At 38.3% G+C, this 24,454-nt stretch overlaps 1 protein-coding gene across 2 annotated transcripts in view; it reads left to right on the top strand.

The window, feature by feature from the left end:
* The window catches only part of BEND6 (BEN domain containing 6), a 52,287-nt gene extending 34,332 nt beyond the window's left edge, over positions 1–17,955 (top strand). Inside the window, exons 4-7 of one of the 2 annotated variants that reach the window (XM_033863699.2) lie at positions 4,677–4,897; positions 6,425–6,617; positions 7,802–7,938; positions 16,751–17,955. In XM_033863699.2, coding sequence (XP_033719590.1) covers positions 4,677–4,897; positions 6,425–6,617; positions 7,802–7,929 — 542 coding nt within the window. In that variant the 3' untranslated portion in view covers positions 7,930–7,938; positions 16,751–17,955. The remainder of the gene's footprint in view (positions 1–4,676; positions 4,898–6,424; positions 6,618–7,801; positions 7,939–16,750) is intronic. The other variant, XM_073810896.1, reaches the window with a different exon arrangement.
* The last annotated feature ends 6,499 nt before the right edge of the window (positions 17,956–24,454 follow it).

The raw sequence follows: 24,454 nt of genomic DNA on the forward strand, positions 1-24,454 counted from the left end.
ATGAACTAAGGAAAAGACTGCTACTTTTTTTTTAACATCTTTATTGGAGTATAATTGCTTTACAATGGTGTGTTAGTTTCCTCTTTATAACAAAGTGAATGAGCTATACATATACATATATCCCCCTGTCTCTTCCCCCTTGCATCTCCCTCCCTCCCACCCTCCCTATCCCACCCTTCTAGGTGGTCACAAAGCACCGAGCTGATCTCCCTGTGCTATGCAGCTGCTTCCCACTAGTTATCGGTTTTACATTTGGTAGTGTATATATTTCCATGCCACTCTCTTTGTCCCAGCTTACCCTTCCCCCTTCCCGTGTCCTCAAGTCCGTTCTCTAGTAGGTCTGTGTCTTTATTCCCATCCTGCCCCTAGGTTCTTCATGACCAGTTTTGTTTTTAGATTCCATATATATGCGTTAGCATACGGTATTTGTTTTTCTCTTTCTGACTTACTTCACTCTGTATGACAGACTTTAGGTCCATCCACCTCACTACAAATAACTCAATTTTGTTTCTTTTTATGGCTGAGTAATATTCCATTGTATATATGTGCCACATCTTCTTTATCCATTCATCTGTCGATGGACACTTAGTTTGCTTCCATAAGACTGCTACTTTTAATTAAGTAAAAACTAAAAATATGTGTGTGCTTTTTTAAAAATTTTATTTTATTTATTTTATATAGCAGGTTGTTATTAGTTGTAAGTGTTAGTTATTAGTTGTAAGTTGTAAGTGTATTGTAAGTGTGTACATTTAAAACGTACTAAAATTAAAATACTCTAAGAAAAATAATTGCAACTTATGACAAATTAAAGGTTAAAGTGCTTAAGATATAAAGGTTAAAGTGTTATTAAGGAATTAATAACAATAGCTAATACATTGTGTTTATAATGCACTAGGCATTCCTATAAGCACTTTACAAAAACCATCTAAGCTATCATAAAATTTAAAAAGTACTAACATTCTTTGGTCTAATAGGTATCTCATAGAATAAGTTCAAATAATCAATAAACAAATAAATATGTATTCAACTTCACAATAATCAAATAATTGCAATAATTACAATTTAAATAATTGTACTAAAATTTTAACCTATCAAAATAGTGAATATTGTTGTTAATAATGAGCACCTCTTGTTGATGGTGCAGTGATGTGGCTGACTTCTTACCTTGCTAGTGGGCATTTAAGATGGAAGACTCTTTTTAGAGAGCCATTCAATGACATTAACTGAGTCTTGGAAACATTTATACCTCTGAGCCTATTGTTACGCTTTCAGGAATTTATAGCATTGACACGATCAGAGATGCATATAAAGATGTGTGTGGTAGGTGGTTCATAAGAGTTTTGTCTGTAATCAAGAAAAACTGGAAGCAACCTAAATTCCAAAAGAATAAAAGGAGCATTTGAATAAATTAGAGGACATCAATACCTTGAGATATTAGGGAATCCTTAAAGTCGTGTGTTGAAGTGGAAAATAACCCATCAGCAGATGAATGGATACTTTAATTGTGGAGTATCCATGTAATGAAATGTCACTCAGCGACAAAAAAGAATATATATATATATATATATATATATATATATATACACACATACCTGAATCACTTTGCTATACACCTGAAACATTGTAAATCAACTATACTTCAATAAAAAATAAAAATAATATTCATCCTCCTGAAAAAAGAATGACTGACACAACAACATGAATGAATCTCAAAACATTATGCAGAACAACAACAACAAAAAAGTCAGACCAAAAAAAGGAGAATATACTGTTTGTATCCGTTTATATGGAATTCTAGAACAGGTAAAACGTGTCTCTGACTAAAGAAGTCACATTAATGGTTTCCCCTGAGGTGAGTCCAGGGACTGATTTGGAAGGAACATGAGGCAAATTTCTGGGTGGGCAGAAATGTTCTATATCTCGAACATATTAGTGTGAGCTAATTGGGTATATCCTTTTGTCAAACTCATCCCCCTCTACCTACTTAAATTCTGCTCAGACTTCACATAAGATCTTGACTTTGATTCTAAGCAAATTAGACCTCAAAAGATCATATTTTCCAAGATTTAATAAAATAGGTAAAATATTCAATTTATGGTCTTAATTGGAAAAAAGAACCATGATACAATGCTATGCATATAGCATTGTCCTAATTATGTAAAAGAAAATACATGAATAGAGATATACAAAAATAGAAATGGCAAGAAGGATATATTCCAATGAACATGTATAACTTTCATTATTAGAAAAAACAGTGAATATTCTTTAAACCCCACTTTAATGCAGAATTCCCTTTTTCTCTTTACATTCCAGCTTTGGCCTTCTTTCAGTTCCTCAAATACAGAACTTATGTTTCCTATGCTTCTGATGACCTCCTCATTCCCTCCGGTTATTTAATTCCTGCTCAGCCTTCAGGTTTCAGATCAATCTTGACCTCCTAAGAGAAGCCCTCTGTGGCCCTTCCCTCTCTAGGCTGTTTGCCTCTCCTCTGTGACCTTAACAACTGTGATTTTTTATTTCTTTGCATGCACCTTGAGTTAGCCAAACCTCAAGGTTAAGGGCACAGTCCTCTAGACTGCCAAGTCTTCTAAGACTTCTGATACTGACTGCAAGTTTAGGGGTTTTCCAAAACCACCCTCAGGTCCAGTAATTTGCCAGAGAAATTTAATTCACCAAAACCTATTATATTCATGGTTACATTTATTACAGGGAAAGAATACAAATTAGAACCAGGCAAAGTTGGAAGAGACACATAGGGCAGAGTCTGGTTAGTTTCCAAGTGAGGAACTTCTGTCCTCAGGATATATTACCTACTAGTCTTTATATGTTACAACAAAATGCACAGAGGATTGTCCACCCAGGAAGCTCTCTGAGCTTGGGTGTCCAAAGTTTTTACTGAGGCTTCATTACGTGAGCATGATTGATTCACTGATTGATTGCCCACATGGTCTTTCTGGCTTTCTGGCTATGGCCAGCTTCTACCCTAAGATTATTGGGTGTGACTGTCCCCACCCTGAGAAACTCCTTAGCATAAACATAAATCAGGTGTGTTCTAAGGGGCTCACCATGAATAACAAAGACACTCCTGCTATCGCTCGGGAAATTCAAGGGTTGAGAGGTTACTTCTCAGGAACTGGGGGGTGGTGGGTGGCGGTTAGGACAGGTGGCCAGACCTTCTTTGAGCAGGCCAAATTTTTACATACAGCATGGTTAGGTAAACAATACCCCCACCCCCTCCCAGTTCCAAGAGTCTAGGATCACATCTGGTTTTGCTCCCAGTCTCATCCCTGGCACCTAACAGAGTGGTGGGCAAATGCTGAGAGTTGGCATGACATAGAAGTTTATAGCATGGAATTGGCAGAGTCTGAATTTGAATGTTGCCTCTTCTTTTCACTGAGTTGACCCTGATGGGTTATTTAACCTCTCGTTGCCTAACTGTCCTCATCTGTAAATTGCGGGTAATGATAATACCTATCTCAGAGAGTTGCAATGAGGAGTAAACAAATGAACATCAGTAAAGTTCCCAGAATAGTGCCTGGCACAGAGTAGAAGCTAGATAAATGTCTAATATTATTAAGTGCTCAATAAATAATTGCTGATTGAACAACTGTCTGGCACATGAGAGGTGCTTAGCAAATATTAATTGAAAAAATATAAAATAAGATTTTCTTCTTTAGCAGATTTAAAAATTTTTCTACTAACATAGTACTAAATGTATTGATTTGGACATGTCATCAATATGTCTGATTTTCAGGTCTCCAATCAGCTATTATTCCAAAGATTATATAGCTCAATAATATGCTTAGAAAAGTACAAAAAAGTTTCAGTCTTTTCACCTCTCCAGTAGGCATTACCCCCAACCATAGAGTGAGGAGTTGAATTACACAGGGTTCAAGGTGTCTTCCAACTCCAACAAAATGTTATTTGTCCTTAGGAAAGAAACTAGATATAACAAGAGAAGGCCATTTAACATGGAGGCATGAAAGCTTTGAATGTGTAAGTTTCCATTTAAAAAAAGGAACAAAGAGAACATTCAGTTGATTACCAAAATCCATCTTTAATATGTGAACACATAGATTTGAACTGTGGCCATGAATTTTTACTAATTTGATGGCCTTTGACTCCTTGGCAAATCATGCACTAAGGCCATAGAAAATTTATTTCAATCTGTGAGAAACGGTTTATTTTATCTTGTCACTTAAACTGGCCTGATGGAAGGTGATAGAATCAGTAATGTCTCCTTAAACACCTTCAAATAACATCATTAGCAATTAGAAAAAGAATCAAGTCTTAAAACCATTATGTTAGGGCTTCCCTGGTGGCGCAGTGGTTGAGAGTCCGCCTGCAGATGCAGGGGACACGGGTTTGTGCCCCGGTCCGGGAAGATCCCACATGCCGCGGAGCGGCTGGGCCCGTAGCCATGGCTGCTGGGCCTGCGCGTCCGGAGCCTGTGCTCCGCAACGGGAGAGGCCACAACAGTGAGAGGTCCGCGTACCACCAAAAAAAAAAAAAGTAAATATGTTCCAACCATTCTTCTTACCATGTTTATTTTCCAAAGATAGCAAGTGTTAACAGTTTGGTCTACATACTTCTATGCATATACACATCATAGAAAATATGTATCTATGCTGCTATGCCAAGTATTTGTAAAGTACTACTTTTTCTTGCCATTTTAGTTTTACCTCAGGCCGTCACCCAGTTTGAAGAATTGGTTGGTATGGCGGAGGCCCTGCTCAAGGGTGGAGGAACCCTGTCCACGTCTGCGTCCACCCTCTGGAGAGCAACAAATAACTCCTCACCAGATTCATTTGCCTCCACATGTAGTAATTCTAATTCTAATTACAGTTCACCAATTTCCTTGAAAACTGAGGAGGAGCATCACGTGGATGAGAAACAGGTCAGCTGGTAGACCATCCCATCTTTCTCTGGGATACAGTTACATACAAAATTAAAATTACTGTACAACATAATCACTGTCTTATCAGATCACTTTATGTAACTTTAGGTCAATCATAATATTCTGACTACGTAAAACAGTCTTTTACAATAAATCTAATATTTGTGAAATGAATATCCAGTTCAGAAAATTAAAGTCAAATGGTGGACAATGATGACGTTATTAAACTAGGAAATTCTTAAACCAGTGACAGAAGGACAACTATGCATTAAAGGTTATAAAACTGTATCATTGAGACAAGGTGAATTTTAGGCTGTACATGCTGGCAGAACACAATTCTTCTACTTTCCCGACTTCTCTTAATCAAGAAATAGAAGCTAAAAATACAAGTTTTGTTAGAATCGGCCTGGGAAATTATGCCTTCAAGAGCAGTAATTAAATGCTCACTATCTAACATTCAGAATATTTGAATCTTAGTGTACTGGTTTCCTTTGCTGTGTAACAGATTCCCACAAACTTAGTGATTTATAATAATACAAACTTACCACCTCAGAGTTCTGTAGGTCAGAAATGCGGTAAAATCAAGGTGTTGGCAGGTACTCTCCTTTTTGGAGGCTCTGGAGAAGAATCTGTTTCCTGTCCATGGGGGTTGCTGTAGAACTCAGTTTCTTATGCTTCTAGAGCCGAGTTCCCTGTTTTCTGTTTTCTTGTCGACTATAAACTGAAGGCCATTCCTGCTTCTAGAGGCATCCCCCTTCCCTGGTTCATGGTCCACTTCCATCATCTTCAAAGCCAGTCAGGGCAGGCAAAGCCCTCTCACTCTTCTATTCTCTCCTCCTTCCTCTGTGTCTTCTTTCTGCCTCCCTCTTCAGCAGTTAAGGGCTCATGTGAGTGCTCAATAAATGTTAGCCATTTTCATTATTATTATTAACATTTATGATGTGCTTACTACGTACCAGATACTGTGTGTATATATTTATAAACATAAAGTTATATGTGTATGTAAATATACATATTCGTACCTGCAATAAAGTACACAAATTTTAAGTGTAAAAAAAAAAAAAAAGGCTCACGTGATTGGACTGGACCCACCTGGATAACTCAGCATATTTTCCCCATCTCAAGGTACTTTAATGACACGTACAAAGTTGATTTTCCCATATAAGGTAACGTATTCAAAGGTTACAGGGATAACGATGTGAATATTGTCAGTGGGCCATTATTATGCTACCATGCTTAGTAGGAAATGTTAAGTATGGATTAATCCTTAAAGCACCAAATCCAGATTACATGACAAGAATTTGTATACACTCTAGAACAAATACCTCATATATGTTGGGAATTATCTCAAAGTTAACATCTAACTCTAACCCCTGAAATGTACAATATATATTAAAAGTCTCATACATCACCTTAAAGACTTGGTTTTGTTTTCTGGTCTGTATTAATTCAATGAGTAATATATTCTTCAGATATTCCTTTCCTTTCCTTTTTCAGTTATTTCAATTATTATTTTTAATTTTTTAGTTCAAGATTGAAAAATGGCAGATTGCCCGTTGCAACAAGAGCAAGCCTCAGAAGTTTATTAATGATTTAATGCAAGTGCTCTACACAAATGAATACATGGCCACACACAGCCTGACGGGGGCAAAATCCTCTACTTCAAGGGACAAGGCAGTGAAACCAGCTATGAATCAGAATGAAGTTCAAGAAATCATAGGTGATAATGTGTTTGTATTATATTGTCACATGAATCTGAAATTATTTTACCATTCAACTTTAAGTTGTTCTTTCATTATCTTTTTTATTCTTCAAGTTTATTTTTCTATGAGAGAAAAATCTGAGGATAGCCTAAACCTCTTATGATATATGGGGAATTTTGTATAACAACTTTACATTAAAAATGGTTATTAAAATAAAAATGAATTTTATATCACTGAAAAGTTTGAATTCATAAAATTCATAGCTTTAGAAAAGTAAATTTTCAAAATCCTTTCCAACAAAATTTTAGTAACAGTTTATGTCTTATTTTCTTTTTCTTATCTTGGTTAGAAATATCCCTTATCTTTTACTCAGAAAAAAACAGAGTTAATTTAACCATCCTACTTATGGTTTTTAAGTTAATTAACCTCCTTAAATATAATAATTTAGGTTATCAAGTAATTTTTTTGCAAATATCCAACAAATTTAAGGACTCACTGAATCACAGCTCTCTATATTTTAATAGTGCATCATTTCTTAGTTGGAAAAGAGTCAGTCAGAATCTGCTTGTTTCAACTGATGTTGGGAATGGGTAAAAATAAATTCCCAGCATTTTGGATCAAGGGCACTTAGCATTCAGAGCAAGCAGCAAGGTTAAAGCTGAATGGTACCATAGGAAGACATATATGTATGCTCTCAGTTTATGATATAGACTTTTGTTATCTCTTGCTTTGCTTTGAAAAATCTGCCTAGAGATTCATCTATTTAAATATCTCATGGGTGTTGGGCTGCTTTTTCAAAATAGAGACAAAATTATAATGTGAATTGCTTGGTGTTTTATTTCAGTTCATACCTTAAGATGCAGAGGCCTGATAAAGTGGTTTTTTAAAATTAATTAATTTATTTTTATTCAAGTATAGTTGATGTATAGTATTATATAAGTTACAGGTGTACAATATAGTAGTTCACAATTTTTAATGTTTATGTTCCATTTATACTTATAAAATATTGGCTATATTGCCAGTTGTACAATATATCCTTATAACTTATTTTATACATAGTAGTTTGTACCTCTTACCCCCCTACCCAATATCGCCCCTCCCCCATCCCTTCCCACTGGCAGCCACTGGTTTGTTCTCTGCATCTGTGAGTCTACATCCTTCTGACAAAGTGTTTTTCTGTGTTTTGTTGTTGTTTTTACAGGAATCACAAAACAATTATTTCCCAACACAGATGATGTTTCAATTAGGAGAATGATAGGGCAAAAGCTAAACAATTGTACCAAGAAGCCATATTTGAGCAAAAATCTGAACTCTCAGGATATTAAGTAGATCCTTTCGGTAAGTCTTGTAAATCTTCACAATCCTTTCAATGTAGCAAGAAGACACAATACTTGTATCTATGGAATAGCATTTCCCAAACACTCTACTAGAGGAGACTAGAGGCCTGTGAGATGCTAATGAGTATTCCTGGGGGTGAAGGTAGGGACAGGATGGGGATTTAAACTTGGGAAATGCTGAGTCAGTTACACGGATTCTCCTTTCCCAGAGCCTCTCAAATATTTTGATGCCCTTTAAATATGCCCAAGTGCACCAGAAATCTCTAAGAAGGGCATATAGTGTAGAGTGTTTTCCAAATGTGTTTCACTAAGGAGCTTTTCTTTCTCTTCACACAACACATGTTAACTTGTGGGGAGGGGTAGAAAGCAGCCAAAGGAGGGACACGTGGCAATTTAGGAAGTGCTTCTCTAGAATAAGGGAAATACAGACCTTTAGGAGGTCTCTGAGGTAGATTAGTGCACTCTACCATCCCCATCCTGCTTCTCAATGTCTTTAAATCTTTAAGTCAGTTGTTATAGTTTGTATTTGTTTGATAAGGATTTTTACCAATATGTTTGTATTAAAATACTAAAAGGAAGAAATATTTGTTTGCAGCGAGTTCTAAAGAAAATACACTTTATGGTCAGGCCCTGCCCTAGGCAAGCCTGTGATGAGGAACTTTGTGTTTGCTTTAGCAACTCAAAGTCCTGGCCATTCCACCTGTTGTCACCCTTCCTCTCCATTATTTTGATGGAAAATATATGACAAATATGCATTGTTGCGCTATTAATATTTTAATTGATAAACAGACGTATATGATAAAAACATGAGGGCAGGTCTTCCTTCCATTTTCTTTACTTCTATCTTTGATTTCCATTTGCCTGCTCTTCGCCTGAGACCATGTCACTTGTCTTTTTCTTCTGACCATGTTTTAAATAGGATATGGACCCACCCCACCCCCACCCACTGTTTTAACTACTGCCCCATCCTCCTTGAGGGTCCCTTAGTATGTTACTATTCAATTAAGGCTACCTCTGCTGAGGGTCAATAATAGTCTCTCTTCCTTAAAAAGAACAAAACAAAATAACCAAAAAACCTACTTATAACAGCTGAAGGGGAATTCTTTCTCTTGGCTCACGCATACTGGTAGACAGACCTGAAGATTTATAAAAGATAAACATATTTGTATCCTTTTTCTCCCCAAGGGATTAAAAATTTCAGTAGATGGTGAATCTCACAACTTGCCAGTTAAGAGATAATTGCTTAAATGAGCCCTTAGAACTTCTCTTTTGTTTTGTTTTTTTAATTGAAGTATAGTTGATTTACAATGTTGTGTTAATTTCTACTATACAGCAAAGTGATTCAATTATACATACATAAAAATTCTTTTTCATATTCATTTCCATTATGGTTTATCACAGTATATTGAATATATAGAACTTCTCAGTTTGATGTCAGGCTATCCAGTTGTCCTGGTGTATCATGGCCAAGTTCCCTGTTTAAATGCCATGTAACCAGACCTCCAGGTCATAGGGCTGTCTTCTGGAGCACATTGTATTTCAGAGCTCTGCAAAGCATTTTAATATCCTAACCTCTGCCTTTTTTATATCCCAGGCTGATGAGGGTAGGCATGAAATTCATCTCTGATAAGTCAGCAGAGTATTGAAGAAATTGAAGTTAAAAAGTTTTTATATCAGTTTTGCTTGTACCAGCCAGTCGCAGTGTTATCAAATCACCTGGCGATAGCATTAATTAAAATTGAAAAAAGGTAGGGCTTCCCTGGTGGCGCAGTGGTTGAGAGTCCACCTGCCGATGCAGGGGACACGGATTCGTGCCCTGGTCTGGGAAGATCCCACATGCCGCGGAGCAGCTAGGCCTGTGAGTCATGGCCGCTGAGCCTGCGCGTCCGGAGCCTGTGCTCCACAACAGGAGAGGCCACAACAGTGAGAGGCCCGTGTACCGAAAAAAAAAAAAAAAAAAAAATTGAAAAAAGGGAGAAATCTTTTGTTATGAACACAATATGTTCTAGCGCCTTCTGCGCCTGAGCTTGGTTGTCAAGATAGATCCTTGGAATAGAAATGCATATATTTTGAGTCAGAAGTAGAGATTAACACTAGAATGGAATTTTTTTTTCAACCAGCAGATATCTTTCATTTGAAGTATAGCTCAATCCACATTATTTCAAAAGGACTGAGAAAATACACTGGGAGAGACAGGGTCACAGGAAACCTAATTCAGCCATGCTTGGTGAATGAGTCAGATATAGCACCACCTGGTGGAATGCTGCTATATTTTTCTCTTCTTGCTCATTTAACTAATAGGAGCCTAAAGTGAACACATTTATTCAGGCAAACCATACCCTTCCTCCCCCTGCCCTCAAAAGTATTTGGAAAAACAACTGTCCTCCCATTACTATAAGCAAGGCAATAGGTACTGTGAAACCATGTAGATTTCTACAAATTCCAATACATCCAGGAAGCCCAGTAACCCCACCAGGGGCCCTGGTAGACTGTGCCCTCCACTCAGGACTGAGCTCGAAGTTGCCACTGGCTTGCATTTGAAAGGACAACCATTTCCCTGCTAAGATTCATTTCTGTGAAAGCAAGAGCTAAATCCCATCCTGACTCCTTTGTCATCTATTTGTTCTCACTCCTGTGACTGCCCTCAACTTGCTAGCAGCTCGCACTCTGCCTAGAGCTTGATGTTGCCAATCTTTCTGACCTTTCTCCATTTTTTGTTTTCTTACGAGAGCTAAAGAAAATTTTATTTATAAGAATTACAGAATATTAGAAGATCACCTCTATAACATCCCACTAAGTGTTCTAACAGCCTTCTACTGAAATGTCCAAAGCTGTCCCAGTTTACATAATCTCTACCATAATATTACATACGCATAACTTAAAGGTGATCTAATACAGCAGTGCTCAAACAAAGTGGGAGGGATTTTGTCCCCTGCCCCTGAAAGAGGGGGTTTGAAAACACAGATATTTTGGGTTGTCACAACTGGGCGATACTACTGGCATCTAGTGGACAGGAGCCCGGAACGCTGCTATACATCCAACAATATATAGGACAGCCCCCACAACAAAATAATTACCCAGTTCAAATGTCAGTTCTGTCAAAGTTTAGAAATCCTGATTTAAATGATTTCCTGGTCACCAAGATGGCAGGGTAGGAAGACCCTGAGCTCACCTCCTCCCACGGGGCACACCAAAACTACAATTGTTTACAGAGCAACTGTCTATGAGAACAACCTGAAGACTAGCAGAAAAGGCCTTCTACAACTAATGATATAATGAAGGAACCAGAACAAGAAGGGTAGGAGTGGCGGAGTTGTGGTACAGTCAAGACCCACATCCCTGGGTAGGTGACCCACAAAGAGGAGGATAATCACAATTGCAGAGGTTCTTCCCAAGGAGTGAGGGGTCCAAGACCCATTTCAAGCTTCCCAACCCTAGGGTCCTGCACCAGGAAGGTAAGCTCCCGGAACATCTAGCTCTGAAATCAGGGCTTGCGTTCAGGAGAGCCAGAGGGCTGTAGGAATTAGAGACTCCGTTCTTGAAGGGCAGGTACAGAATCTCAGATGCTCCAAGTCCCAGCTCAGAGGCAACAATCTGAAAGAAGCCTGGGTCAGACTCACTTGCTGACCTTGGACAGCCTCCAGGATAGGCAGGAGGCAACTGGAACTCCCCTGGAGATATAGACACTGGCAGCAGCCACTTTTGGGAGCTCATTCTACCATGAGGACACTGGTACTGGTAAGCACCATTTTGGAGTCCTCCCTCTAGCCTATTAGTGCTGGGGCTTACCTGCCCACCAGCCAGTCACCCCTAGTCCTGGGACACCCTCAGGTTGAACAGGGGCCTGGCCCCACCCACTAGCAGGCCAGAACCCGCACTGGGAGCCCCAAGCCCCACAGCCAGCATGCAAGGTCCCTGCACCACACACCAGTGGGCTGGCACAAGCCCCAGGACCCACTGGGTCTTGCAGCCAGCTGACCTGGGACACCCTGGGCCTGCAGCCAGAATTGCCAGGATCCTGCCTCACCCAACAGTGGGCCAGCACCATCCCCAGGACTCCCCAGGCCATGCAGCCAGCTGTGCCAGGATGTGGCCCCACCCACCAACAGCTGGTAGCTTCTGTAGGAGGTAGGGATTGGCAGCCAACTGGACCAGAGGCCAGTCCTGTGTACCAGGGCACCCACAGTAGTCAGCCCCAACACAACAGAGGGCCCACTCAGCCCACATGGGGGCATCCCTATAGCATATAGTTCTGGTGACCAGAGGGGAGTGTGCTGCTGGGCCCCACAGAATGACTCCTACAAAGGGCCACTTCTCCAAGATCATGAAATGTAACCAACCTACCATTAGGTTACATACCATACAAATAACAAAGAGAATTAGGCAAAATGAGGTGACAAAGGAAGAAACAAGATAAAACACCCAAAGAAGAACTAAGTGAAGTGGAGATAAGCAATATACCTGATAAAGAGTTCAAGGTAATCATCATAAAGATGCTCAACAAACTTGGGAGAAGAATGGATGAACACAGTGAGAAGTTTAACAAAGACTTAGAAAATATAAAGAAGAACCAAACAGAGCTGAAGAATAAAATAACTTAAATGAAAAATACACTAGAAGGAATCAACAGTAGATTAGATGATACAGCAAACTGAAAGACAGAGAGGTGGAAATCACCCAAGCTGAAGAGACAAAAAAAAAGGAATAAAAAAAAAATGAGGACAGTTTAAAAGACTTCTGAGACAACATTAAACATACTAACATTCACATTGTTGGGGTCCCAGAAGGAGAAGAGAGAGAGAAAGAGGGAGAGAACTTTTTTGAAGCAATAATAACTGAAAATTTCCCTAATCTAGGAAAGGAAACAGACTTCCATGTCCAGGTAGCATAGAAAGTCCCAAACAAGATGACCCCAAACAGGTCCACACCAGGACACATTATAACTGAAATGACAAAAGTTAAAGATAAGGAGAGAATCTTAAAAGCAGCTACAGAAAACTAACTAGTTGTACACAAGGGAACTTCCATAACACTGTCAGCCAACTTTTCAGCAGAAACTTTGCAGGCCAGAAGGGAGTGGCATGATATAGTCAAAGTGATGAAAAGAGAAACCTGAATCAAGAATACTCCACTCAGCAAGGCTTTCATTGAGATTTGAAGGAGAGATAAAGAGCTTCCCAGACAATCAAAATCTAAAAGAGTTTAGCACCACTAAACTGCACTAACATTTACAAGAAATGTTAAAGGGACTTCTCTAAGTGTAAAAGAAAGACCACAACTAGAAATATAAAATTACAAAAGGAAAAAATCTCACTGGTAAGGGCAAACATACAGTAAAGGTAGTATATCCACCACTTACAAAGCTAGTAGGAAAGTTAAAGGACAAAATCATCTATATCCACAATAAGTAGTTAAGGGGTACACAAAACAAAAAGATGTAAATATGATGTCAGAAACATGACACATGCTGGGGAGGAAGTAAAAATGCAGGGTTGTTAGAATGTGTTTGAACTTCAGAGACTATCAACTTAAAATAATCACATGTATATATACAATATATAAACCTCATGGTAACTAAAAGCAAAAATCTATAATACATACACACACAAAAAAGAGAAAGGAATCCAAATGTAACTCTAAAGAGAGTCAGCAAATCACATGGGAAGAGAGGCAAAAGAAGAGCAAAGAAAAGAACAGAAAAAGAGAAAAAAAGGAAGAATGAAGGAAACTATCAACAAAAAGGCATCCTAATGAATGGGAGAAGAATATTTGTAAATGACATACTCAATAAGGAGTTAATATGCAAAATATACAGAGAACTCATACAATCAAACAGTAAAAAAACACACAACCCAATTAAAAAGTGGGTAGAGCATGATACTATACATAGGGAATCCTAAAGATGCTACCAGAAAACTACTAGAGCTAATCAATGAATTTGGTAAAGTAGCAGAATACAAAATTAATGCACAGAAATCTCTTCCATTCCTGTACACTAATGATGAAAAATCTGAAAGAGAAATCAAGGAAACACTCCCATTTACCAATGCAACAAAAAGAATAAAATACCAAGGAATAAACCTACCTAAGGAGACAAAAGACCTGTATGCAGAAAACTATAAGACACTGATGAAAGAAATTAAAGATGATACAAATAGATGGAGAGATATACCATGTTCCTGTACTGGAAGGATCAACACTGTGAAAATGACCATACTACCCAAAGCAACCTACAGATTCAATGCAATCCCTATGAAACTACCAATGGCATTTTTCACAGAACAAAAAATTTCACAATTCGTATGGAAACACAAAAGACCCTGAATAGCCAAAGCAATCTTGAGAAAGAAAAACGGAGCTGGAGGAATCAGGCTCCTGGACTTCAGACTATACTACAAAGCTACAATAGTCAAGGCAGTATGGTACTGGCACAAAAACAGAAATATAGATCAATGGAACAGGATAGCAAGCCCAGAGATAAGCCCACACACATATGGTCACCTTATTTTTGATAAAGGAGGCAAGAATATACAATGGAGAAAAGACAGCCTGTTCAATAAGTGGTGCTGGGAAAACTGGACAGCTACATGTAAAACAATGAAATTAGAACACTCCCTAACACCATACACAAAAATAAACTCAAAATGGATTAAAGACCTAAATGTAAGGCCAGACACTATCAAACTCTACAGAGGAAAACATAGGCAGAACACTCTATGACATACATCATAGCAAGATCCTTTTTGACCCACCTCCTAGAGAAATGGAAATAAAAACAAAAATAAACAAATGGGACCTAGTGAAACTTAAAAGCTTTTGCACAGCAAAGGAAACCATAAACAAGACCAAAAGACAACCCTCAGAATGGGAGAATATATTTGCAAATGAAGCAACTGACAAAGGATTAATCTCTAAAATTTATAAGCAGCTCATGCAGCTCAATATCAAAGAAACAAACAACCCAATCCAAAAATGGGCAGAAGACCTAAATAGACATTTCTCAAAAGAAGACATACAGATTGCCAACAAACACATGAAAGAATGCTCAACATCACTAATCATTAGAGAAATGCAAATCAAAACTGTAATGAGGTATCACCTCACACCAGTCAGAATGGCCATCATCAAAAAAATCTACAAACAATAAATGCTAGAGAGGGTGTGGGGAAAAGGAAACCCTCTTGCACTGTTGGTGGGAATGTAAATTGATACAGCCACTATGGAGAACAGTATGGAGGTTCCTTAAAAAACTAAAATTAGAACTACCATAGGACCCAGCAATCTCACTACTGGGCATATACCCTGAGAAAACCATAATTCAAAAGAGTCATGTACCGCAATGTTCATTGCAGCTCTACTTACAGTAGCCAGAACATGGAAGCAACCTAAGTGTCCATCGACAGATGAATGGATAAAGATGTGGCACATATATACAACAGAATATTACTCAGCCATAAAAAGAAATGAAATTAAGTTATTTGTAGTGAGGTGGATGGACCCAGAGTCTGTCATACAGAGTGAAGTAAGTCAGAAAGAGGAAAACAAATACCATATGCTAACACATATATATGGAACCTAAAAAAAAAAAAAGGTTCTGATGAACCTAGGGGCAGGACAGGAATAAAGATGCAGATGTAGAGAATGGACCTGAGGACACGGGAAGGGGAAGGGGAAGCTGGGACGAAGTGAGAGAGTGGCATGGACATATACACACTACCAAATGTAAAACAGGTAGCTAGTGGGAAGCAGCCACATAGCACAGGGAGATCAGCTTGGTGCTTTGTGACCACCTAGAGGGGTGGGATAGGGAGGATGGGAGGGAGATGCAAGAGGGAGGAGATATGGGGATATATGTATATGGATAGCTGATTCGCTTTGTTATAAAGCAGAAACTAGCACACCATTGTAAAGCAATTATACTCCAATAAAGATGTTTAAAAAAAATGGGTAGAGGACCTGAACACACATTTTTCCAAAGAAGACATACAGATGGCCAACAGGCACATGAAAAGATGCTCAACATCACTAATCATCAGGGAAACTCAAATCAAAACCACATGAGTGATAACCTCACACCTACCAGAATAGCTGTTGTCAAAAAGACAACAAATAACAAATTGTGGAGAAAAGGGAACCATCATACACTGTCAGTAGGAATGTAAATTGGTGCAACCACTATGCAAAACAGTAAGAAGAGTCCTGAAATAATTAAAAATAGAACTACCATAAAATCCAGCAATTCAACTTCTGGATATTTTTCCAAAGAAAACAAAAACACTATTTTGAAAGGATATATGCACCCCTTATGTTAACTGCAGCATTATTTATAATAGCCAATATATGGAAGCACCCCAAGTGTTCATTGATAGATGAATGGATAAAGAAGATATATATATGACAGAGGCAAGGCAGATTTGGGAAATTTCCTGATACTTAAACAATCAATAAGTGTTACCAAAGAGTGACAAACAGAATTGTTGATAATATTTTAAGATGCGTATGTGGGGATCATTAATTTTCCTTTGTGTGTTTGAGTTTTTTAAAAGTCTTGTGAGATAAAAATATATGTTAAATATTTTAGTTGTTATCTATGCTGGAATTCTTCTGAATAGATCATAAAATAATTCCTAAGTCACCTCAACAATAATTGTTCTTATTAACAATTTTGTATTTTTAAGCAAAAATTTGTAGTTGACACAAAGATAAATAACTCATACTGTTATTATATTATTGTAACCTAAAAACTGTTAAAAATACTATAAGAACTCTAACATAAATTTGCTCTGTTTTTTTTTTTTACTTGCTTTTTATAGGTATTATAGTTACCTGAAACAAAAGAACCTTCAGTAGTAAATCTAACATTGGATTTTGCTGGAGACTCTGCAGCCTCCCTGGCAGTGAGCACAGGGACAGGTGCAGTGAGTGACAGGCTGGGAGAAACCTGCGACATTGTTGGGCTGCCCTGATGGAGCACAAGCTTGTGAAGAAGCTGCATGTAGATTTCACCCTCAGTACCAGTGAGGCATCAAACCAGAGAATTTCTAGCAGGCCCATGAGCATGCAATATGGTTTCTTGGAAATATGCACTTTCCCACCCCAAAGTGGTCCTTTGTACAGCTAAACTAACAGGACAATCAGAGCTCTTACCCTAGCAACAAAAACTTTAACCCCAAAGATTCATCATTGTCCTAATCAATCCCTGTACATTTATTATTACCAATGACTCTCCATTTTAGCTTTTGGATCTTTAGTATAAGCACATGTTTGGAAAAGTAAACAGTGAAATAATCAATGTTCACAAACATGACAGCAGCAAAATCAGCCTAAAATCTGATAATCATATCTAATGAAGTAACAGAGTTTTGGCAATAAGATTACAGGATTATTCTGTTACATAAAATTGTATAAAATAAGAATCTGAAAAAATTAGAACAGCAAGACCTTTTTATTTGAATATTAAACTATTCCACTGTGCTCCTGAAAAAGAAATAAACCCAAGTTTTCATGATTGCTAAAACAATGCATCAACTTTTTAAAAAATCTTTTTTCATGTTTGTTTGTTTACATGCTTCTTTTTATTGCCCAAAGTATATTAAATATGCATGTGTAATACAAAACATCACACTGCTACATTGCTTAGTTTTAACTGATTTGTTTTCATAGTATCAGAAGAGAAAATAATTGAAAACAAAATCATATGGGTTTAGTAATCACACATATATACAAATACCATTTTGTAAATGAATAAAAGATAAAACATTCTTTATCAACAGGCCTCTCGTTTGATATCAGGTTGTCACACGTGACAACTGTACAATGTCAAGCCATGCTTCTTCAGTGCACAAGGCCATGTTCAAACTTGGAAAGGAGGATGATTATGATGGTTAAAAAGTCCAGCACTGTGGACCCAGGAACATTCCATAAATGTTGCTTGATAACAATGTGGTTGTACAAAATAAATATTCTTAAGGAAATAACTTATGTTAACATTTGCTATTTTTACTTAAATATAAATAAGTCCCATTGAAAACATAAAAAGTATTTGCTTTTTTCTTATTAATGTATAAAATCCAGGGAGAAAATCATTTTCTAGGCTGATGGCTTCTTTACATAATACAGGGGTGCCTGTATCTTTTCGAATTAGAGTTTTGTCTGGGTATATGCCCAGGAGTGGAATTGCTGGATCCTACGGCACCTGTATTTTTAGTTTTTTAAGGAACCTCCATACTGTTCTCCATAATGGCTGCACCCATTTACCTCCCCACCAACAGTGTAGCAGGGTTCCCTTTTCTCCACACCCTCTCCAGCATTTATTATTTGTAGACTTATTAAAAAGATTAAAAAAACCTAAAAATATAAAAATAAAAAGCTTCATATATTGAATGATCATATATGCTTGTCAAATAAGAGCTGAGATGAATTTTTTTTAATTCAGTGTCTGCAACGTCATTGTCTGCTCTCTGGGTTTCAATTTTGTGGTCACCTGATAGACCATCCACTGGAAGTGTATGTCCATGTTCATTCTGTGGGCTCTGGTCATTGTGAGGTGGAGCCTGGGCAGGGCTAATCATCCTGGGGGTCAATAACAAATATCAGTGCTCCTGTTCCCTGGTTATAGTCAAATACAGGGTCAAAAAGTCAACGTGTCTCAGGAAGTCCCAAATCTGAAAATTAACAAAGCAGTTAAAACCTACAGCTAACATTATACTTCATGATGGAAGACTGAATACTTTCCCTTTAAAGTCAGAAACAAGTCAAGAATGTTCATTCTCACCACATATAGTCAAGATTATTTTGGAGCTTCTAACTAGTTCAATAAACCAAGGAAAGAAATAAAAGGTATTCAGGGGACTTGCTTGGTGGTGCAGTGGATGACTTCACACTCCAAATGCAGGGGGCCTGGGTTTGATCCCTGGTCAGGGAACTAGATCCCACATGCATGCCACAACTAAGGAGCCCATGAGCCACAATTAAGGAGCCCACGAGCCACAACGAAGGAGCCTGCGAGCCACAACTAAGGAGCCTGTCTGCCACAACTAAGACTTGGTGCAACCAAAAAAAAGAGTCAGTGGAATGTGCAAAGTCTTTAAAAATAAATAAATAAAAAGTATTCAGATTGGAAAAGAAGCAGAAAAACTGTCTTTATTCATAGACAACAAGTTTATCTATGCAGATGATCTAAGGGAATCTCCAAAAAGGTACTAGAACTAAAGAGTAAAAAAAGTGTAAAAAAAAAAAAAAAGAACTAAAAAATGAATTCAGCAAAGTTGCAAGATACAAGATCAATTTACAGAAATCATTGTATTTCAGCTGTCGGGTCAGCAAGATGGCAGAATAGGAGTTTTCTACCATCATCTTCATCCATGGATGAGACTATCTTTGTGGGAGCCCAGGGGTCCAGCAGAGAGGTTCTAGCACAGCACTGAACAAAAAAATCCAAGAATAGATGGACTGAAGATGGTAAGAACAGTTTCACTTTACCCACATCACCACTCCCCCAAGGTGGCACAGCTTAGTACCAAGAGAAACCCCCTTGGACCATAATTTCTCCCATGGGGGTAAGTGAGAGGTAGTGAATGAGCTGGTCCACCCAAGCCATGCTGAACGCTGCCTAAGAGGTCCACTTCTTTCTTGCCTACCCAGAATCCCGAGGTATTTGACATGGCTAGATAGGGGAGAGGCTGGGTGCAGGGAAGAGAGATGGGAATTACAGAAACCAGGAGCCAGACTCAACAAAGGGCTGAGGATCCTACTGACTGACAGACTCCACCAGGAGGCCTGCCCACCAGCCCCCTGGGACACCTCACATGCAGACCCCCACAAATAGGACACCCCCACTGGTCTGTTCATAGATTGTAAGAATAATATTGTTAAAATGTCCTTAAATGATCTACAGATTCAATTATAATCTCTATCAAAATCCCAATGGCATTTTCATGAAATAGAACAAACAATCCTAAAATTCCTATGGAACCACAAAAGCCACTGAATAGCCAAAGAAATCTTGAGAAAGAAGAACAAAAGCTGAAGACATCACAATTCCTGATTTAAAGTTATATTACAAAGCTATAGTAATCAAAACAATATAGTACTGGCATAAAAACAGATAGACCAACAGAACAGTATTGAAAGCCTAGAAATAAAACCACCCATATATCAACAACTAATCTTTGACATAGGCATCAAGAACACACAATGGGGAAAGAATAGTCTCTTCAATATATGGTGTTGGGAAAACAGGATATTCACATGCAAAAAATAAAATTGGACCCTTATCTTACTGTATACACAAAAATTAACTGAAACTAAATTAAAGACTTAAATGTAAATCCTGAAACTGAAAAACTAATAGAAGAAAATGTAGGGGAAAAGCTCATTGACATTGGTCTTGGCAATGATATTTTTGGATATGACACCAAAAGCAAAAATAAACAAGTGAACTGCATCAAACTAAAAAGTTTCTGCCACAGCAAACTATCAACAAAACAAAAAGGCAACCTACAGAAGGGAAGAAAATATTTGTAAACCATAAACCAAATCTCTTTAAAGAGAGATTAACATACAAATATATAAGGAACTCATACAACTCAATAGCACAAAACCAAATAATCTAAAAATGAGCAAAGGACCTGACCTTATTTTTCCAAAGAAAACATACAAATGGCCAACAGTTATATGAAAAGGTGCTTAATGTCATTAATCATCAGGGAAATGCAAAGCAAAACCACAGTGAAATATCACCTTACCCCTGTTAAGATGGCTATTATAAAAAAGATAAGAAATAATAGGGGCTGGCAAGTATGCGGAGAAAAGGGAACCCTTGTGCACTTTTGGTGGGAATGTGAATTGATACAGTCACTGTGGAAAATAGTATGGCGATTCCTCAAAAAATTAAAAATAGAACTACCATACGATCTAGCATATATCTTCTGGGTATATATGCGAAGGAAATAAAATCTGTATCTCAAAGAGATATATGCACTCCAGTGTTCATTGCACCATTATTATGATAACCAAGACATGGAAACAACCTAAATGTCTGTTGACAGATGACTGGATAAAGACAATATGGTACACATACACAGTGGAATACTCTTCCACCTTAGAAAAGAAGGAAATCCTGCCATTTACAGCAATGTGGATGAACGTGGAGGACATTATGCTAAGTGAAATAAGCCAAACACATAAGGATAAATACCACATGATCTCATGTGTGGAATCTAAAAAAGATGAACTTGTTGAAACAGAGAGCAGAATGGTGGCTACCATGGGCTGTGGGGGTGGGGGAAATGAGGAGATGTTGGTCCAAGGGTACAAACTTCCAGTTATACGATGAGTAAGTTCTGGAGACCTAACAGATAGCATGGTGACTATAGTTAACAATAATGTATTGTATACTTGAAATTTGCTAAGAGAGTAGATCTTAAGTGTTCTCACCATGCACACACCCAAAATGGTAACTCTGTGAGTTGACAGATATCTTAATTAGTTTGATTGTGGTAATCTTTTCACAATGTGTAATAATATTGAAACATCATGTGGCACACCTAAATGTATACAATTTTTATTTGTCAATTATATTTCAATAAAGCTAGAGAAAAATCTATTTTATTTCTGTAATAATAATGAACAATCAGAAATTGAAATTTGAGAAATCATACCAATTACAATACCATCAAAAAATATGAAATACTTAGCAATTAATCTGACGAGATATATAAGATAACAAGATATAAAATACAAGATACAAGATAACATCTGACAGTGAAAACTACAAAACGTTGTTGAGATAAGTTAAACACCTACAACAATTAGATAAACAAGAAGATAAAGCTGAAAGACTAACACTATTTGATTTCAAGACTTATTGCAAAACTACAGTAATCAAGATGGTGTGGTACTGGTGTCAAGATAGATAAATTCATCAGTAGAATATAACTGAAAGTTCAGAAACAGACCTACACGAATATGGACAACTGATATTTGACAAAGGTGCAAAGGCAATTCAAATGAAAACTATTCTTTTCAGCAGCTGGTCTTGGAACAATGGTATATACATATGCATACCTCACATCATATACAAAAATGAATTCTAAATGGACCACAGACCTAAAATTAAAACCTAATTTTAAAACTTTCAGAAGAAAACAAAGAAGAATATTTGTAATCTTGCTTAGATACACCACCACCAAAAAAAAAAAAAATTGATAAATTAGACTTCATCAAATGTAAGAACTTCCCTTTGAAAGACAATTTTAAGAAAATGGAAAGAAAAGCCATAGACTGGGAGAAAATATTTGCAAATCACATATCTGTTAAGGACTTGTACCCAGAATAAATAAACAATTTTCAAAATTCGATAAGAAAATAAATAACTCATTTAAATAACAGACAGAAGGTCTTAACAGACACTACCAGTGAAGACATACCGATGGCAAAGGAACACATAAAAAGATGCTCAACATTATTACGTTATTAGTCATTAGGTTAATGCAAATTAAGATTACAATGCAGGGGACTTCCCTGGTGGTGCAGTGAATAAGAGACTCCCTGCTCCGAATGCAGGGGGCCTGGGTTCGATCCCTGGTCAGGGAACTAGATCCCACATGCATGCCACAACTAAGGAGCCCTGAAGCTGCAACTAAGGAACCCACCTGCCGCAACTAAGACCTGGTGCAACCAAATAAATAAATACATATTTTTTAAAAATATCACAATGCAGGGCTTCCCTGGTGGCGCAGTGGTTGAGAGTCTGCCTGCCGATGCAGGGGACGCGGGTTCGTGCCCCGGTCCGGGAAGATCCCACATGCCGCGGAGCAGCTGGGCCCGTGAGCCATGGCCACTGGGCCTGCGCGTCCGGAGCCTGTGCTCCGCAACGGGAGAGGCCACAAGAGTGAGAGGCCCGCGTACCGGAAAAAAAAAAAAAAATCATAATGCAATATCACTACATACCTATTAGAATATCTTAAATGGAAAAGACCATCCCCTCAACAATTACCGAAATGAAGGGCATGAGCACATTTGGGCTCTAGGCACATACGTGCTGCTGTTTACCAAGAGCTTAACTGGAAAACTCCCAACGGCAACCTATGACAGTGCGTTTCTATTGAACTTTTACCAGCAGACTAGGAAAATTTTTTTTTTTTTTTTTTGCGGTACGCGGGCCTCTCACTGTGTGGCCTCTCCCGTTGTGGAGAACAGGCTCCGGACGCGCAGGCTCAGCGGCCATGGCTCACGGGCCCAGCTGCTCCGCGGCATGTGGGATCTTCCCAGACCGGGGCACGAACCCGTGTCCCCTGCATCGGCAGAGGGACTCTCAACCACTGCGCCCAGAGGGAAGCCCCTAGGAAAATCTTTTAAATGCAACCCTCTCCTAGACATTTAAGGGATTTAGAAATGGTTAACTTACCTGTGGCTTTTGGGGAGATCATCATGGTAGGTCCCTCCTGTTCGCAACTTTCTTTTACAAGCCCCAAATTTAGTTGGAACAAGTGCACTTTGTGAAAATGCAAAAACTATAACAGTCGTATCTAATACCACCTATGAACATAATGTCATGTGCTCATTTAGACTGGCAAAAACGGACCTCCGACGAGAAATTAAATGTCTGCTGGGCTTAAATATCACACACACATTAAAGTCAGCTTAAACAGTAACAAGGGACAATATCTCTACCAAAGAAATACGGCACAAAGTCAAAGTGACTTTGATAACTACTGGTTTCTTATTTGCTCAATGAGAAACTTTGTACTCTAAAATCAGACTATGAGACACTTTGTTCTTTGAAAATGTATCAGTAAGAATGAAATGCCCCTCTCTTGGCTGGTCTCTTTGATATAGAGAACCAGCCTCATATCTCACACCTGGCACAGGGGTTCCTGGATACATCATTTAATATCTACCTTAATTTGTAGTTCCCAAGTTACCAAGACCTTTGCAGTCCAGACCTAATGTTGAACTCTTTACACGCGGCCCTATAATTGCTTTTGACCCTATCAGAACAGTTTCACTGACATTTCACCTACGTAAACCCTTCCTTAAAATCTCATAACTCCATTCCTTTGTCTCCTGAGGTTATTCCGCTGTATGGCCTCGCTTACTGCAGGCCAGGGTCAGAATCATAAAGGTGATTCTGTGGGAATACAGGTTCGTCGGACTACAGGTGATCTTAGGCTGATGGGGAAAGGAGAAAAAGCTTTACATGTCCTCAGATAATACCTGTTTTCACACATTTTATCTGTTCACAATCGTTCGTGTGTTTTTTAAAGAAAACGGTTGGTCACGATTTCACTAGTAAGCATTTTAACACCATTGATCTATTATATAAGCCACAATTTTGTTCTAAAACAGAAAACAGAAGTTGGGAGAGAAAGGTCACCTAATGACTCCACTTGAGCAGCAGAAGCTTCTCGAGGAGCGCATGCGCAGTAGCTCAGTCTTCCCGCGCCCCTCCGCGCGCGGAGCGGTCTCGGCGCGGCCGGAACTACATTTCCCAGCGGCCCGCGCGGCGGGCGAGG

The sequence above is a fragment of the Tursiops truncatus genome, chromosome 10 (assembly GCF_011762595.2).
Source record: "Tursiops truncatus isolate mTurTru1 chromosome 10, mTurTru1.mat.Y, whole genome shotgun sequence".
NCBI lineage: Eukaryota > Metazoa > Chordata > Mammalia > Artiodactyla > Delphinidae > Tursiops > Tursiops truncatus.